The sequence below is a fragment of the Plutella xylostella genome, chromosome 19, assembly GCF_932276165.1.
Source record: "Plutella xylostella chromosome 19, ilPluXylo3.1, whole genome shotgun sequence".
Classification (NCBI taxonomy): domain Eukaryota; kingdom Metazoa; phylum Arthropoda; class Insecta; order Lepidoptera; family Plutellidae; genus Plutella; species Plutella xylostella.
This window is the reverse complement of record NC_063999.1, coordinates 6,625,416-6,642,783: the sequence shown is the minus strand read 5'-3', so window position 1 is coordinate 6,642,783 and position 17,368 is coordinate 6,625,416. Positions and strand designations below refer to the sequence as shown.

Below are 17,368 nucleotides of genomic sequence, written 5' to 3'. Positions count from 1 at the left end.
ATGAGACATTTGGAATCCCTGATTGATAGTTATATTTCCATGTCGCCGTCTCTATTTCCAATATAATTTCCAAAGATTAGTGCATAAGCAAGAGGCACTACCTGTTACACGTAATTAGAGGATAGCAAGCGGGTCGCGCGATAACTAGTCTTAATGATGTGAAATCACATGCGACGCCATCTTGAAATGAAGTTGCGATGGCGGGAAAGCTTGCAATTAGTCCTAGCCGTTTAGCAGCTGATCACGACATGTTATCAACCGCTACGCAGAAAATATCAAGGAAAATAATAATTGTTTAAGTTGAATAAAACGTAAGGGGAGGCAAAGGTTGAAGTGAACGGGCCTAAATAATACTGTGTTTCAAAGGACACAAAAGAGTCGTATAATTAATATAACGGAGCGCGCTGATTGGTCGATTAATCACCTCAATTACGCATGCGCCACATCACTGGCACCGCGCTTTTATAGAGACAGCTACTTGAAAAGAAACAAATTTGGCTATTCAAAGCCTTTTGTGTGTGTAGCTTAATGCTTTTATTATGTGGGCTTAATTAATTATATTTAATGTGACCGTATCTTTTTGTTATGGCGTTTACTGTTTATGTTTTGTCGCAAGAAAAGTAATTTGTAACTAATTGTATGAGAAACTTTCACGTCTTTGATGATTCTTAATTGAATTTTATTCAAAATACTATATTATCAGTTTGGCTAGTATCTCAATAATAATTTACGTTGAGTCTAATTAAATCGGGCATAGACCAATATCAATCAGCATTGCGAATGGTCTAGCAGATATAATATAATTATGAAATGTGTGAAATTATGTCACATGAAGGGGAAAGGGGGGGAAGAAGGGGAGGGGAGATCAAAGTGCGCACGAGTTCTTCAGCACGCGCTGTTTGTGTTTATAAACAACCACGACCGAGCCAGTACAGCTGGATCTCTGACACCATCAGATAATAAACTCCACGAACTGAGAAGTTTGGAGATGGGGTGGGCCAAGACACACTGGGCGAGATGGTCTATCGAGGGGAGTGACGGGAATTGATTGAGGTGTAACTTTCATTAGTTTTGATTTCAATTCCCTTGTCACGGCTATGATACGGGTGCTACTGAAATCTAAAAGTAAATAATTCTAATTCAGGGTTAACACTACTCATCTTGACATAGAATCAGTATGGTAAGGTATCTTAACCTTATACATATACCTGCTTACAAATTATATAGTCTATAAGGCCCCCAAGTAACCTTTAAGGTAACGCTAAATGAAAATTGCGAAAAAAAAATCTATTCTTCTAGGTAATTCTTACAGGCACCTAGCTACTACGTTCCTTAATCGATAAATAGCATCCTCATTTCGCTACCGTAATTTACCCAAAGTGGGAAGGATACCCACCACAAAGATTCTCCCTAATTTTAGCGCAAACCATAAACTAGTGTACAAAATTACATACATTCTTAATTTGAGCCAAGAACGAACACCTGTACCTTCCATCTTGTTCTCATCACAATTCGCAGACCATTTTACTACTTGGGCAACCCCACTTTAGATGGACCTCCGAAAATCCCTATTTTCCCCTCAAATTTAGGACATGGCGGGTCTTGAACGAGTGGCCAATGTTAAAGAGTGCGTTTTAGTGCTAGTAAATAATGAAAGCGCCTAATTTGATGCGGGAAACTCTGTTGTTATGCTGACGTTTAGTTTTCGGTTGTCCAAACTGTAGCTCTATCGTAAATTGTCTACGTCATTCATCATCATCATCAAAGTAACAATAAAATAACTAGATAGGTAAGTACTTAAATAATGATAATTACAATACAATACAAAATTCTTTATTTGCACCAAAACAGAACAACATACAAAATAAAACAGTTCAAAAAGGCGGCCTTATTGCATATAGCAATCTTTACCAGACAGGATGGAAGAGCAAAGCATTCATACAATAAACATAAAGTTGTAAAATATATACTTATTTATTTGTTGTTCATGTTTTCATAGTTTTCGTATTTATATTTCAAATGTAAAAGCAAACTCCGTAAACGACCATTCTTTTTCTTAATCCTCGTTCGGCCCCTGCACTGATTTAATCTATCCAGCCAGTGCTTCTTGAAAATCGAATAAGTATTCGATACCGACTCGCATCGACTATCGGATATCAAGCGAAGAAGTCTCAAGGAGGGAAGCCACACACGACTAATGCGATTTAATCATTAGCATGGTATCAAAACCAGACGTACCGTATCAACGATGCATAAACAATGCCAATAGGTAAATGTTTTTTTCTAGACCCCTAATCTCATTAATGTAAGGCGGGTAACATAGTGGGCTAATATTAATTTCGAATCCATACAAGGAATTGATGACACATTTTTCTCCGTGTACTAATTGTAAGTAAGTAGTCATTGTAAGTTACCTAGTATCTATTTCTATTGGTTACCTACCTGAATTAATAAATTAATATCATTCGACAGGATAGATTTTGTTTAGGTACAGATTTGTTGACTGTTTAGGGATTTAATTTAGATTTTTCATCTGTTAATCAGGTATAATGATACCTAATGATATACACATGATTCTTGATTACAAAAGCAAACAAACCTCTAATATACATTTTATTAAAAGTATCAGTAAACCGCCCTTCTAGATTAAGGATTAGAAAACCACAAAGAAAGTAAACATCGTCTTAGTACATTTAATCCCACCCTGATATCAATGTAAGTCAAAGCGTATCGACTTAAAAGAATCGAGTTACGAAATCGATAAGGGTCTTACCAGCTCGGCTTCCGATGTTATAATCTATATCTAGATACTTTTGTTCGAAATTAGCGTTATATGAAATTTCTTTGTGCCAGAATATTATTCGAATTATATTATTATCGTCATTTAATTTTAAACTACTCATATTATCATGATTAATTAACTATTTATTTGTAGTTGCTTTGTTTACTGGGGTCATGAAAGCTTTGCCCACATATTTATTATTTATTTATTTATTTTGCAACACTTTTTTTTCACGATTGCACTGTATCTTTATACCTCATTTATACAATACAAAAAGGTGTTTAAAAATGTAACTGACCATCCTCAAATTTTAAATTAAGTTGGTAACTTTTTTTGTTATACATAGGCGATTCTATCCTCTATAAAGAATACGTGTAGCATTCGTTTAATTAAGGGCAGTGCTGCAGTGATCGTAATATCGGAACGAGATTATGATGTTCATAACATAACCTATACGTCTTCCCGAAGACTTAGGAACGCCCGATGCCCCGGTGTCTGTTTACATAACTCGCTCATTATTTTTATTCGATATTCAAATGAATTGACGTCAGACATTTTTTTCCCTTTTACGGGTTTCTGGAAATGAAAATAGGATGTGGATCGAAGTAGCGTTGCTTGCGATCTTTCTTCTTCAAGTGCCATCATTTCCGGTTTTTCGAAAAACATAAATAAATGTATATAGGTAACAGTAATTATAGTTAGCCCCTGTTCCACAATGTCTGGTTAGTCGCTACCTGTCGGATAAAATACATGCTGTCACTGTCTAAAAAATAATAACAGAGAGTGACAGCATGTATTTTATCCGTCAGGTAGCCACTAACCAGACATTGTGAAACAGACCCTTAGTGTACCAACCCAAATTTATTATAATATTACTATGTATTCTGAGTCGTAATAAAACTCTGTCTACTTATCTAGGTATTTAGGTAAATATTATTTTTAACAATTCAAAATAAAATTACTATAAGTACATACCTATATACTTATAAATAGCGTTTTATATGAGCATCCAATAAAGTAAACAGTATAGTAAACGGTAGGTACATCTATTCAAGGAATTTCATAAATATCTTACCACTTCATAAGCATGAAGTGAAGTCGAAGGAAATTACTTTCAATTCAATAAAGCATGGTCGTTCACCGTGTGACATCAATCAGCCTTACATTTCCAATAGCCACTTATTTGCGCAGACAACCCATTGTAACTGGATGGCTTGTTTCAATTTGCAGCCTTATTGTTTCATTTTAATATCTATGTGTAGCTTTGAATCTGATCAACTGCGTTATTATGTAGGTATTTGTGCACAAAATTGCCATTGCCAAATTCAATAGAATAACCCTGATTTAAGTGTTTGATTAGAAGAACACGTATGTATGTAGGTACCATAAGACCCCAAGTTTTGATAATGATTGTTGCTAGAAAGATATCCGTCAAATTTCTTAGATGTACCGGTACCTACAGTTACACACCAGTATACTCGGGGATATACTGTAAATTTAAATCAATACTGTACAATAATAAATTTAAATAAAATGCCGGTTAGAGGCCGCGATTTTCAAAGTGTCGCACAGATTTCTAATAACAGAGGAGTGATAGCAAACTGTCGTACACGAGACAATTTCTAATATAACAATAGGCGGGTGACGAACATTTAAATAACGCCCCGGCAGCGGCCTCAAAGGCTTACTTCATTTATTCAGTCTATAATTGATGCCCATACGAAGTTATGTTATATTGTACAGGGTGTTGCAAAAAGGGTACACTAAGCCGAAAGGAGGTGGTGACTCAGGTGGTCATTCTGAACATTCTGAGTTTTGGAAATTCGCGAAAAAAACTATTCGTTCTCCATAGTAAAAAGTCACGTGAGCAACAAAGTTTATATGGAAAAGGAAAAATTTTTTTCGTCAATTTTCAGAACTCGAAGAACAAAAGTTGTTCAGGATGACCCCCTGAGTCACTCCCTTTCGGCTTAGCATTATACCCTTTTTGCAACCTCCTGTATAACCATGTATAAGTAAGTCAAGAATCTAGCAGTATGAAGAGATACATAAATATTAGTTTGAAAGCGTCTGTTAGGGATCCACCATCTTAGTGCAACTCGGGTTTAATTTTGATATATTTTTACAAGTAGGTAAGTAACTTTAATTGCTATTGCATAGTTATATATAAGGAGGTGGTAGAAGAGTTATATTCCCAGAAAGACTGCCTGAAGAAGAAGACTAAGACAGGTTAACTTGATTTACCAGAATAGACCATTGAGTAAGTTATAACTGTTACATTGTGTAATTTATAAGTTCTATTTAGTCTAAATAATAATAGTGAAAAAAAAATAGTTGACAAATTACACATTTAATAAAAAATTGAAACCGTTAACCAACATGTTGTTTAATGTATGGTTGTAATAAATTAATTAATAATCTATGATAGAGAAGTGCGATATTAACGAATAGAGGCGGTTTTAACAATAAAAATGTTACTGGTTAGTATGCGGGTCTGCCAAACGTTTTTATTCCTTGAAACGTCTACAAACAAACAAACTAAACTGTATAACTATTACGATAAGAGTGGTGTCCTAATAAAACCAAGAATTTTCGTACGATCTTTTAATAATAGCTAACACATTGCTTTATATCTTGAGATGAACCAATAATTTTATATAATACTAGCTGTTCCCGCGCGCTTCGCTTCGCCTTAAAAAGTTTTCCCGTGGGAATTCCGGGATAAAAAGTAGCCTATGTTCTTTCCCAGGGTCTAGACCGTATGTATACCAAATTTCATTCAAATCCGTTCAGTAGTTTTGGCGTGAAAGAGTAACAGACAGACAGACAGACACAGTTACTTTCGCATTTATAATATTAGTTAGGAAGTTAGGATTTTTTAAATTTATCATTGAAGTAAATTAAAAACTGTTAATTTAAAGACAAATTAAGTAAAGCCACTTAAAAAAACACGCAGTATTTATTACTTACATAATATACCTAACCTAAATTTACACCTAACACATACCTGACATAAGTTGATCACCTAAGCTCAGCTACAAATCTCTTCAAACCTGAGAATATCAATCAATGTTGACAAACAGATGAAGATCAAACTCGATACTCCATTTAATAAATCCATCTGATAATACCCAAAGTTTGGTGGGTAGATAAGTAGTGATGTAAACTACCTAATAGATAAATAAGTTAAACGAGAGCGATTGCGACGGAACACTTTTTCTTAACGCAAGCGTCTTGCGCACTGTGCTTGGCCTTCAGATGTCGACATGACAGCGATTTAGTCCTAATCTGAAACCGATTTTCGATGAATGAGGAATGGGACGCGAATTACAGCATTATATATAGGAAGGTAAATAGAAAATTACCATATCACCATCAGATAAACGGACGAATTCAGATATTATTAATAGAATATTATACCAGCCCATTGTCACAATAATAAGCCCGTAACCCACGCAACCTTTCCTTTATAAATATTGAATGTCAGTACGATTATTTATGACTTCGATATTGAATATAAATGAGTGATAAAGCATCAGTCCCTGATTCTCGACTAAAGATCAGTGACAAAAGTGCTTTGTTGAGTCAGCCATTTTATTTGTATGCAAATATAAATACGACAAAGCCATTCGCGTCAAATCAATTTGTATTTTGAGAAATATACGTCCATGTCAAAGTTGAGGTTAGGGCTAATAATAAATACTTAATTTGAAATAAATTATCTACCTGCTGGTGCTTAAATAGTTTCACTATATATATGCTTGTGTTTTAATCGAGTTTATAATTTACAATAATAAATAGAATACACTCTACACTTACAATCCTAACAAATTAATTAATAAGAACGAAACCTATGTATAAATAAAATGAGCCTTATATGTCGGAGCCCTGTGTGAGGGTTTCGAATACACTGGCTATGTATGGAATCGCATTGAGATAACTTACTAAATACCAATGCGGTTTGATAACCATAAACCATATCCAATACCACTTTAATCATGCGAAAAAAAACGTGTGAAATCCCAGATCATTGATTCTTCGGACAGTTACAATGTGTGGGTTCGGTTTTTTCTACATGTGACGCCTCCCGTGAAGACACCCGAGTCAAGGCACAATGAGCACGCGCCCAGGTAGCGAGGACCCACCTGCCTCCACCGATGTTACGATCAACCCCGCTATTACCCCATTATTACCCCATCACGACGTTGGGCCACGATGCCACCATTATGACAACTCCATAATACCCGATAATCCGCCGAATCAAATGCAACTGGCTACTTTTCTTTGAATTTAGAAAAAAATATCTTGCAGGCGACGAAATAATGTTGTCAACGCAAAAAAATAATTAAGAAGCCCGCCAATTATTTCAATTAATGGAACGTCGCCGCAGCGACAGGAAAAGGAAACCGGCCGGCGACGTGCGTTCGAAATCTCAGCTAAGTTTAGTTCGCGATTGTGCCGCGAGTGAGTGACAGCTAGGTTTGATTAATTAATTCGTGGCCCTCTATTCGCCAAGGAGGATAATTATAAATCGTGCGTGCGCGCCTCCCGTGAGATGTCGCCGGTCCCACAAACGCTCCGTTGAATAAATGATTGAGTCCACAAATATTATCCCAACTCATGAAGTCTAGACCGAAATAGATCGCTAACGATGTCCTGCTGTACCTAGTTATATCTTAATATCAAATTGCATCAGTCAGCGTCGTTAATGAACGATCCTTCAAGTGTCAAAATAGCTAACATTTGGTCGATGGTCGTGGCGAAATGGTTCCAAAAATGTCCTAGACACGTCACAGATGGTAAAAGGGTCGGCCTTCGGAGAGCAATATAAACCTGAAACCAAATCGCGACGGCATCGGCAGTGGCGAGGGTCGAATTTGTTATTAATAATCATATCGGCGCCATTTTGTAAAGCCGCCGCCACCGAAAGATGGTAAGCACCTCCACACCACATGTGTGGCATGGCAATGGTTGCAAAGATTCATATTTTATTTCCTGTTGAGCTAAGTGTATTTTTTTCTAGTTATTCTACTACAAGCAGCTAGGTGTGCAAAGGAGTGTTTGTTTCAAATAGGTTTATTTTGGTTAACGAAATGAAGGTACATATCTAAGGGACATACCTAAGTACGTACAAACTTACTATAAATTGATGTTAATATTTTTTTGTTCTTTATAAATGTAAAAGCATAAATTAAAGAGTATATCTATTATATCTAGCGGTACGAGTACTTCCGAATTTATCGTGGAGAGTATACTTGGGACGGATTCAGGGAAACGCATTGTATGGAACTATGTATAATTACTTGTTGCTATATTTATCACAGTTAATTGAAGCTGGTCACCCCAATCTAAGAACCCTATTTTATGGCTACAATAATTTTACTGTCATAATCATAAGCTTTCTGCATAGGGGCTTATCTAAGTATCTGTACCTGGCCTTAAAATATTATAATGACCATTATGTTTGTTCAGGTACCACGGTTTATGTTTCTGTTTTTTTTTGCTACTTACTTTTTATTTTAATTTTTATCACCACATGGACCAAAATTTAGCCTCACTCTTGTCAAGGTAACTATGCTATAACTATAATGCAACGGCTTGTAGACAGTAGGTAGGTATTTACCATTTCTATTCATAATTTTTCTATGTTCCTAGTTTTTTTTTTTATCCGATTTGGTATTTTGCATAAATCCCTTTAAGCAGGCCTGACCTATCAATCTACGTGCACATATCGATTTACCTACATTCAGTTTATTTTAAGATAAATAACTAATATTAGATAAGTTTCATTAAAATAACAAAAATCGCAAAAACTAAGCATAACTGTACAACAAGCCATTTGAGCCACAGAGGGCTGCCACATGGGGCGACTACAAAAAAATCAACCATTGCCTCAGCCCGTTGCCAATGATCGACAGAACCATTCCATTTCATTGATATTTATATTGATCACGGTCTAATCACGGTCCTGCGACGACGAGTCATTATTTGTCTCTGGTAGCATTGAGCATTCATAAAGGTGTCCAATATAAACTTCCTACCCTTGAAGTTTGTTGGCACTAAGTTAAAATGTGTTCTTAGGTTGATACCTAAGTGCCAAGGCACTAACTAGGTACTAACCTACCTCATATCATCGTTTTACCCATTTCAAATGATTCTTTTAGCAAGTATATGGTGGTGGTGCATAGAGCAAGGGACTGATGGCACCAACGAACCAGAGGATTATACCTACCTATTGTACTTACACCCTAGATTACACCTACCTACCTCTCTAGCCATATTATATTTTTAAAGTAACCTAGTATCCCTATGCCATTGAGATTTTAAGCTCATCAAAGCTCACCGCAAAGCCTGCATATATTCCTCACCATCCAATCTTCAGGCAGCCTTAACGGGATAGGTGCAAATACATGGTGCACCTACCAAGGTAGGTGTAGTCAGAGGGTAGTTGAACAAAAATCTTCCTGGCCACAAGCCGACGGTGTTTTTTTGCTCCTAATTATCAGCCAAATCACGCATGCTTTGATTGTGTTGCTTGAGTTTTACTCCTTTAAAAATCTGGTTCTTCTAATAAGCAACGCAATCATTCAATGTGCATTCAATCAATCAATAATTGGTGATGCCGTCCGAAAACCAAGACAGACACCAACCTTTAGTAACATCACCATGATTTCTTAACAATGTCTTCCAAACTCTCCGCGACTACATGCTATCCTGGTGAACCACCACCGTCATCATCATCATCAACCACAAACAAAAACAAAAGCGGACTTACCACGGGGCTGTCGTCGCCTAAGTCGGAGTCTCGGTCGCCGTCGGCCATGGCATAGGCCGGGACCGGTTCCCGGTTCTTCACGCGAATCTTGACGGCTTTACTGCACGGGCACGGGAAGAGTCTCACCACACGGTCACTCACTGGGCACACGCGGTCAGCACGGCATGGGACGGTGCGGGAGGTACAGACAAGCGTCGTGCGACACGGCTCGCGGCGGAATGGCGAGGCGCGCGCGAGCTCCCCTCCTTGGCCCCGCCTCGCCCTGGGGCGTCGCGCCACCCGGCGAATCAAACACCGCGATATCAAACTGATAAGCAATAAGCTATCCGCGCCCCGCCCGCCGTCGACTGTTTTTATTCAAGCAATAAAATAATACGGCTTGCATTACACGCGCGCTTTAATTGCGAGCCTTGATGGTGGACGTGATCTGTCGTTTTTGTTTGATATTGCAATTAAATTATTGTTTTGTTTCGCTTATTTACCTATTTATAATTTCAATAGCTGAACGTAAATTATCTTTGCGTGATTTATACGTGTAGGTAGTTTAAATACTTACTTAAATGTAAATTTCCACTATTCAAGGAAACTTTAAGTATCACTTTGGTATTAAAACTATTAAACTCTAGGTAGGTACTTTTTAAAATAACGGCTTCTATTAATTTGGCCCAATGATTATAACTAGAAACATTTGGACCAAACCTTGAAAGATTAATTAGAAACATTTGGTATATTTTGGACCAAAGTTTGGTCCTAGCTTTACTCTAACTCTTTAGTTTCTTTAGTTTAGCTAGTTTTACTCTAACTCTTAACTTAGGTACACTTACATAACACACTTAATTAATTCACTCTTTAATGATGGTACAGAATACCTATCTACCCACCCACCACCTTTACCTGAGTAGATATCTCAATCTACCTATTGTCTTATAATGCAAAAAAATAGCATTAGACCAACGACCAACTAGGTACACTTTATCAATTCAACTAAGTACTTGCTTTGCCTTACCTACTGCTTTTTTGTTCATCAACCGAACTAACCCTTACTTCTAGAAGAAGTTGTTTCATCAACCATTAAAGCTCCACTAATTGGTTCAGTTTCTGTTATTTAGTCAGTAGGTACTTACTAACTACTTATTCATATTTCGCCTCTATTAATTTTATAATTGATTAAGCAATTATTGGTGAACATATTGATAGTAGACCCATGAAGTCTTCTAAGTTGCCAAAGGTAAATACGACAAATAAGTTAATAATCGTAAAATAGATAGGTATTAAAAACCAACACATAATGCAAAAAAAAATATAATAGGACTACTCATAGGCTACGATAATAAGAGAAACGCCTACGTAGCAAAGGGCTGCTAAAGAACAGCAATTAATGCGAGCGGCCAGCAGATCAATCGACTGTCGAAGCTGATGAGAGACTTCGCCGTCTATGGTATAAGCTGTTAGCGGTTTAAGTTATAAAACATATGTAGTTAGTGAAATATCATAAGATTATATCCCAAGACAGCAAGTAAATTGCCAAATGTACCATTGCGGAACACCAAGCCTGCAGTAATAATAGGCTGTACGTACTTTGGGTGTCCAAAACGCTGTATCGTTGATCCATGGCCATCAAAATACAATGATATCTAGATGGATGCTATTCATGTCAGTTAACTAATCATCGTAATCTTATGGAATCAATCACTAGGTGTTTTTAAAATAGAATCAAATTATTGATCTGCAGGAGCCTTGTCATAATTTCCATCTTATTAACCTATGAATCATGCCAAAGATTTTCTTAACCACTGTCAAAGTTTAATTACGTTAGAACTATGAAATCTAGTACCAGTGCCACAGCAGGCACATAAACAATAAGTTTTTGGAGAGACGACCGAATGGCGTAGTGGTTAGTGACCCTGACTACTGAGCCGATGGTCCCGGGTTCGATTCCCGGCTGGGGCAGATATTTGTTTAAACACAGATATTTGTTCTCAGGTCTTGGATGTGCCCGTAAAATGGCAATAGGCCCGCCCCCTATTACATTGGGACTAACATAACACTCTGGCGAAAAGTGGGTGCAGCAATGCACCTCTGCCTACCCCGCAAGGGAATACATTAGTACAAGGCGTGAGTGCGTGTTTTTTTTTTGGAGAGCTTTGTACACTTACTAGCTTGCAAACGTATAAGAAGATAGTTCGCAAGTAGGCATGGAAAACGCTCTTTAACTAAGTATATTCCTTTAAATTAAAACGCTTTTCTCACTATACTTGCCCCATCCACTCCACTGTGTAAGTAATCGCCCCCAGCTGATTGATGATCTCCCCCCTGTTACCCCTCTCGTACCGCAGATGAGCTAAACTAAGCGTTTAGACCCCAGACAATGATGGCGCTTACAAGTCTAGATAGACATGTTTTATTTAGATCAGTGAACTCAATAGTTCTCACTTGAACAAAAATACGAGTAGTAGTGTTTTTTGTGTCATACCTACATATATTATGCACAACAGTAAGGGCCTTCAAATTAGTCGCTAAGTGTCGCGCGGAAGCAGCGCTGCTGCAGCGCTGCAGCCGCGCTGCTGTCTAAATTCCATATAAATTATTAACGCGCGACTGCAGCGCTGCTGCGGCGCTGCAGTCGCGCATCTTTTAAATTACAAAATTTATATAGATTTTGACAGCAGCGCGACTGCAGCGCTGCAGCAGCGCTGCTTCCGCGCGACAATTAGCGACTAATTTGAAGGCGCCCTAATAATTAATATTGTAAGAATGTAGTATTTTTTTTAAATAGAAGGAAAAAGATAAATTTTGAAAATGTATGGTTAAATTGATCAATGATATCTAACTAAGTATACCTAAGAGATTACGCTGATCACCAACAGATGTCACTAGAATCATTTTGTGGAGGTAACGATTTATAGATCTATTTTGGTTCCACGGAAGTCCGGTAGATAGCGTTACTGGTTGGTATTGAATTTTACAAGCTTCTCATAGTGTATATTTTCTGTATTATTATTTCAGTGTATTTATGTATATGCACTCACCACTGTAATCCCCGAAGGGTTACTCAGAGGTTACTCACTTTTCGCAGCACATTTATACTCACGTGATAGGTTGCGAACCATATCGCCGTTTTGGAATAAGTATAATTCACTTAGGATACACATCTAGAATCTAGATGTGCAGGTTTCCTCACGATGTACTCACATAATATTTCATTGTACCTAATGGAATCGTAGGTAGGTACTTATTGCGTGGTGTCGTCGAGTTTGACTGTATACCCACTGCATAGTAAGACTTATATTCTTTAAGGATAAGAATATAAGTCTTCATGTGTTGTTACAAGTCATGGTGTTTTTAAATTTATATTAGGTATTTATATTTTTTAACTATCCTTAAATATTAAGAAACTCTGGGACAAACCAAATCTACCTTTTTAATGAAGTCGTTTATTAATAAATATAATATGCGAAAATATATTTAAATATCGAATATAATCATTTGATCGTTGCTGGCCAGCAACAGATTTTTGTAGTAAAAAATGCTATGTGTAAATGAAGTTTTCAGCGTTTACATGACGAGATCCACAATATATCATTATTTAGAACCAAATATTTCAATGATTTTGCGTGGTCTCATACATACGTAAACGCTGAAGACCCATATTACTCGGTCGTTGTCTAGTCGTCTAGGGAGAGGTGACAATGGGGACTGTCTGTTCATATCTGGGCTGCTCAGGGGCTGGCGCGACCGGGGTTTTAGCGGGACCGGTTTTCGTAATTGGAATGACCCTTTCGCCAGCATTGGCTGGGGTGTGTTTGGGGGCCGTGATGGTGAGGACCCCATCGGAGGATAGGGAGCTGGTGAGGTCAGCGACCTCGTAGCCGGGCGGCAGCATGTACCGGCGGGTGAACTGGCGGGATATGAACCCGTGCTCGTCTTGCTTCTCCTCGTGTTTGCCTTCGACCACTACGCCGTTGTTGGTCGCTTTCACGGTGATTTCTTCTGGCGCGAACTGCTGCACGTCAAGGATGACCTGGAATGGGAAAAGTTACGCTTTTAATGAAAATCAGAGTCGTGGTGGTGTAATGGATAAGGTTTCGCTAGGCTCTCACTCATGAGGCCGTGCGTTCGAATCTCACCATCTCACCATCTCTCTCATCTCACCTCTGACTACCCCTTTGAGGAATACAGTCGTGGGCATAAACATGTATACTTACGTAAGAACGTTACATAATTTTATTTTTATTTTGTCAAAATGAGGTACTCTTAGGTAAGTACATGACTGTATGTTATAAAATGTTGTAAAAGTGTATATGTATGTATATGTGTCTGTTCATTGCCATTCCCGTCTATTATTTTCCAACTCACCTCAAACTTTTCCTTAGTCATGTTGATCGTGGAGCTGGACTCCTGCCTGGCGAGGTTGGTCCTCCAGGGCCGGAAGTACGAGTTCCTCAGCAGCGAGGTGGGGGGCAGAGCTGAAGACAGCGAGGAGAGCAGGTCATCGCGGCGGAGGCCCATGCCGAAGTGCTGGTCCAGCAGACGGGAAGGGCGCTCCCAGTCATCCCACCAGTCGCGGAACATCATCGGTACTAGCGACATCTGGAAGGAGGTTTGGGTTGTCAGTACTCGTAGGGTTCTGGAATGTTCTTTGTAGGTACTAGCGGTGTATGGGGATGTATTAGTGTATTGCAGTGATTTTGCTGGCGGTTTGCAGAAACAGGAAAAGTATCTGGTGTAACGAGATAAAAGTACCGCATAGTAATGAACAAGTCCATCCTCCCATTTTCATCAACAAACAATCGTCAACTGCTGGACATCGGGACATGACATCTATCAGCTGCACGCCTAAGAAAAAAATTAACCATCTCACGCTAGATTTGCTCAATTTATCAAGACATCACTTTTTCAACTCACTTTCGAGTTGTTCTTATAAATAAATCAATGGAAGTTTGTTTACCACGAGACATTAAAACACTAAAAACAAGTTATATTTTTGGCAGATGCGCGCCGTAAGCTCTGTAAACAAATGTGAGAATAACGAAATATTGTTCTGGAACAGATCCACGGAATGATTCACCTGAAGTGGACTATTTTAGATCAAGTGATGCAACCGGCAGCGAATACTTCACGATCTATAACTGTGGACATTTAAGATTTATAATTTGAACTACATTCAAATGGTGGTTTATTTAACAATGTAATAAATTACAGGTAAGAATGAGTAGAAGGTAAGTAATTAAGTATAAGATAACTGCGGTAGTAAAACTTCTCATCATAATTCATAAATATAGCGGCACTGCACTTTAGAAGAAGCTCTCATTTAAATAGAATATGAAAACCGATTACCTATGGGCAAAATAGTTATCTACCTATCCCGTTAAAACATTACAGACATCGGCAGCAATAATAAAATGTAGGCACAAGTTGTTAATGATAAAAAAAACTAGTACCTACAACGGTTAGATCTTAGAGAGGGTAAGAAGAGTATGACCTACCTAAACTAATGGTTAGCAAAAAAATATCCATATAGTTATATGAATAATATAGTTATCTTAATAATTATAAATAAATTTAGTAATTAGTCTTCAATCTCTAAAAAAGTGTTAAGTAAAAGTAAATAAATAAACAACTCGCCTTAGTTTCGTATATTCGGGCGGCGCGCGCGGCCGGTCGTCAGCGTACTGTGAGCGCACGCTTCAGCCGTAGATTTAAATAGAAACAGAAGCTTCCCACGCGGCTCTGAATCAGCTGAAACGCCTGAAACGCACCTTGAACTTGGACGAGCATTATGCACACACGTGAAGGAACTTTAGGATTAGGTGCAATTTTTACGTGCACAGTATGAAAACTTAAAAATTCTTTTTTGACAAAAAATATTAAAATTAAAATTAATAATGCACATGCAGATCTTCACACCCGAATCATTAAATCGTAAGAGCCTTAAAAAACCGGCCAAGTGCGAGTCGGGCTCGCGCACAAAGGGTTCCGTAGTAAGCACAATAACTTAACCAAAATTACAGTTAAATCAACCTATCTCAAAAACTATAAGAGATACTTTGATCAAACCAAAAATCGTTGAAAGAGTTAATTAGCATGCATCACCTCTATTTTTTTTAGAATTTTATACCCCGTAGTTATAAAAATAGAGGGGGGGGGGACATACTTTTTACGACTTTGAGAGCTGATATCTCAAAAACCGTTCACTTTAAGAAAAACGTTTTTTAGAAAACTTTATATCATTTTAAAAGACCTTTCCATTGATACCCCACACGGGTATGTACATCGAAAAAAAAAAAATCATCCCTCAGTTACATGTATGGGGGGCCCCACCCCCAATTCTTTTTTTTACTATTTAGTGTCATATTTTTGTAGCGGTTCATACAACACATATTCCCATCAAATTTCATCACTGTAGTACTTATAGTTTCCGAGTAAATCGGCTGTGACAGACGGACAGACGGACAGACGGACAGACGGACATGACGAAACTATAAGGGTTCCGTTTTTGCCATTTTGGCTACGGAACCCTAAAAAAGCACTTGCATTTTGCACCTTGTTCGAAAGAAATAGGAGTCAATAACATGTGTCACATAATCGAAAACAACCGATCTGTCAAAGATTTCTATGCGCATTATCAATTTTGGAGCACTGTACCTAATGTACCTATATCAAATCTTCCAAATTATTATTATCAACATACCGTTTTTTACGTTTGAAATCTAATTTGATTACTAATTAACGAGACCACGAAATCCAAAGTTTTTTTAAACTTGACTATCATATAATATTGGTCCAAACTTTTAAAATACTTTGGTCCAACAAAAGTATTAATTATTCAGTTTAGTGTTTTATATTAGATCCACCAAGTTAGTTATTATTATTTTGTTTTGGAAACTTGACGATATCTCCGCTAGGATACGGCACTTGAAGGAGAAGATTAATATTATTGTATTACCTACTTACCTCCTTACTAAATGTCTTCTTTTTTTCTTTCTTTAAATAAATACTTATATGATAAAGTTTATTACGCTTTTACAGGCGTAGGCAAGATATCCCTGAAATAAATTAGAAATCATGGATACGCTAAAGATGAATAGTTCTTTATGAGACACTCTGAGTTAGGAATTATAATTGAACATTATGAGAATGAGGAGGCGTGACGACCAAAATAAATATCTCATTGTCGTGGGTTGAGATCTGAATGAACGAAAATAAATAAATATAACCGTTCGACTAAGTACCTATTTATACATTCTGAATCAAACTACCTACACAATCCTACTTACTGCTAGATAACTATAGAAAGGTATGATTTTACTTTTCAGGGACGACTAGGAGAGCAAATTTTTTCAAAAAAATTTTCCTCGGCCATGATTCGAACCTAGGTTGGAGACAGTGTTACAAATTCATTATTAATCCTTTTTAACTACTTACTACGAATTACTAAAATAAGAAACATTGCATGTCAGCTACAGTACTTATACCTTGCTTCCAACTTTGCCAGATTTAGTATAGAACTACATACATTACAGAATTATATAAGACACCTTCGTTCGCGTACATGTGTACCGGTACCTAACAAACGCTATAGCATAAGTAGACTATGGCTTATCATCGTGATGAAAGGATTAGCCAATGAGATGATTATAGAAGTAGTAAGTCGTGTTAGTTACTAGGACATCAGTTGCTGACTGCAGGCCCAACGTACATCACTCATCACTCGTGGATCCTCCTTTCCTCTAACTAATTATTTATTTAAAAAAACGGGCATATCGCCACTTTAAAATGAACGGGTGTTTAATCATAGACTCACTCGGGAC

At 37.5% G+C, this 17,368-nt stretch overlaps 2 protein-coding genes across 6 annotated transcripts in view; both read right to left on the bottom strand.

Moving 5' to 3' along the window:
* The window catches only part of LOC105383341 (protein dead ringer), a 95,811-nt gene extending 85,831 nt beyond the window's left edge, over nucleotides 1-9,980 (bottom strand). Inside the window, exon 1 of one of the 5 annotated variants that reach the window (XM_048627775.1) lies at nucleotides 9,558-9,980. In XM_048627775.1, the coding sequence (XP_048483732.1) occupies nucleotides 9,558-9,605 (48 nt within the window). In that variant the 5' untranslated portion in view covers nucleotides 9,606-9,980. The remainder of the gene's footprint in view (nucleotides 1-9,557) is intronic. The other 4 variants (XM_048627774.1, XM_048627772.1, XM_048627771.1 and 1 more) reach the window with 4 other exon arrangements.
* Nucleotides 9,981-12,976: 2,996 nt separating this feature from the next.
* On the bottom strand, nucleotides 12,977-15,334 carry LOC105383324 (protein lethal(2)essential for life-like). The gene is made up of 3 exons (XM_011553363.3): nucleotides 15,183-15,334; nucleotides 13,914-14,147; nucleotides 12,977-13,578 (listed from the first exon to the last, which is right to left on the bottom strand). The coding sequence occupies exons 2-3, from the start codon at nucleotides 14,145-14,147 to the stop codon at nucleotides 13,231-13,233; spliced, it is 582 nt and encodes a 193-aa protein (XP_011551665.3). The 5' UTR covers nucleotides 15,183-15,334; the 3' UTR covers nucleotides 12,977-13,230.
* Nucleotides 15,335-17,368: the final 2,034 nt, after the last annotated feature.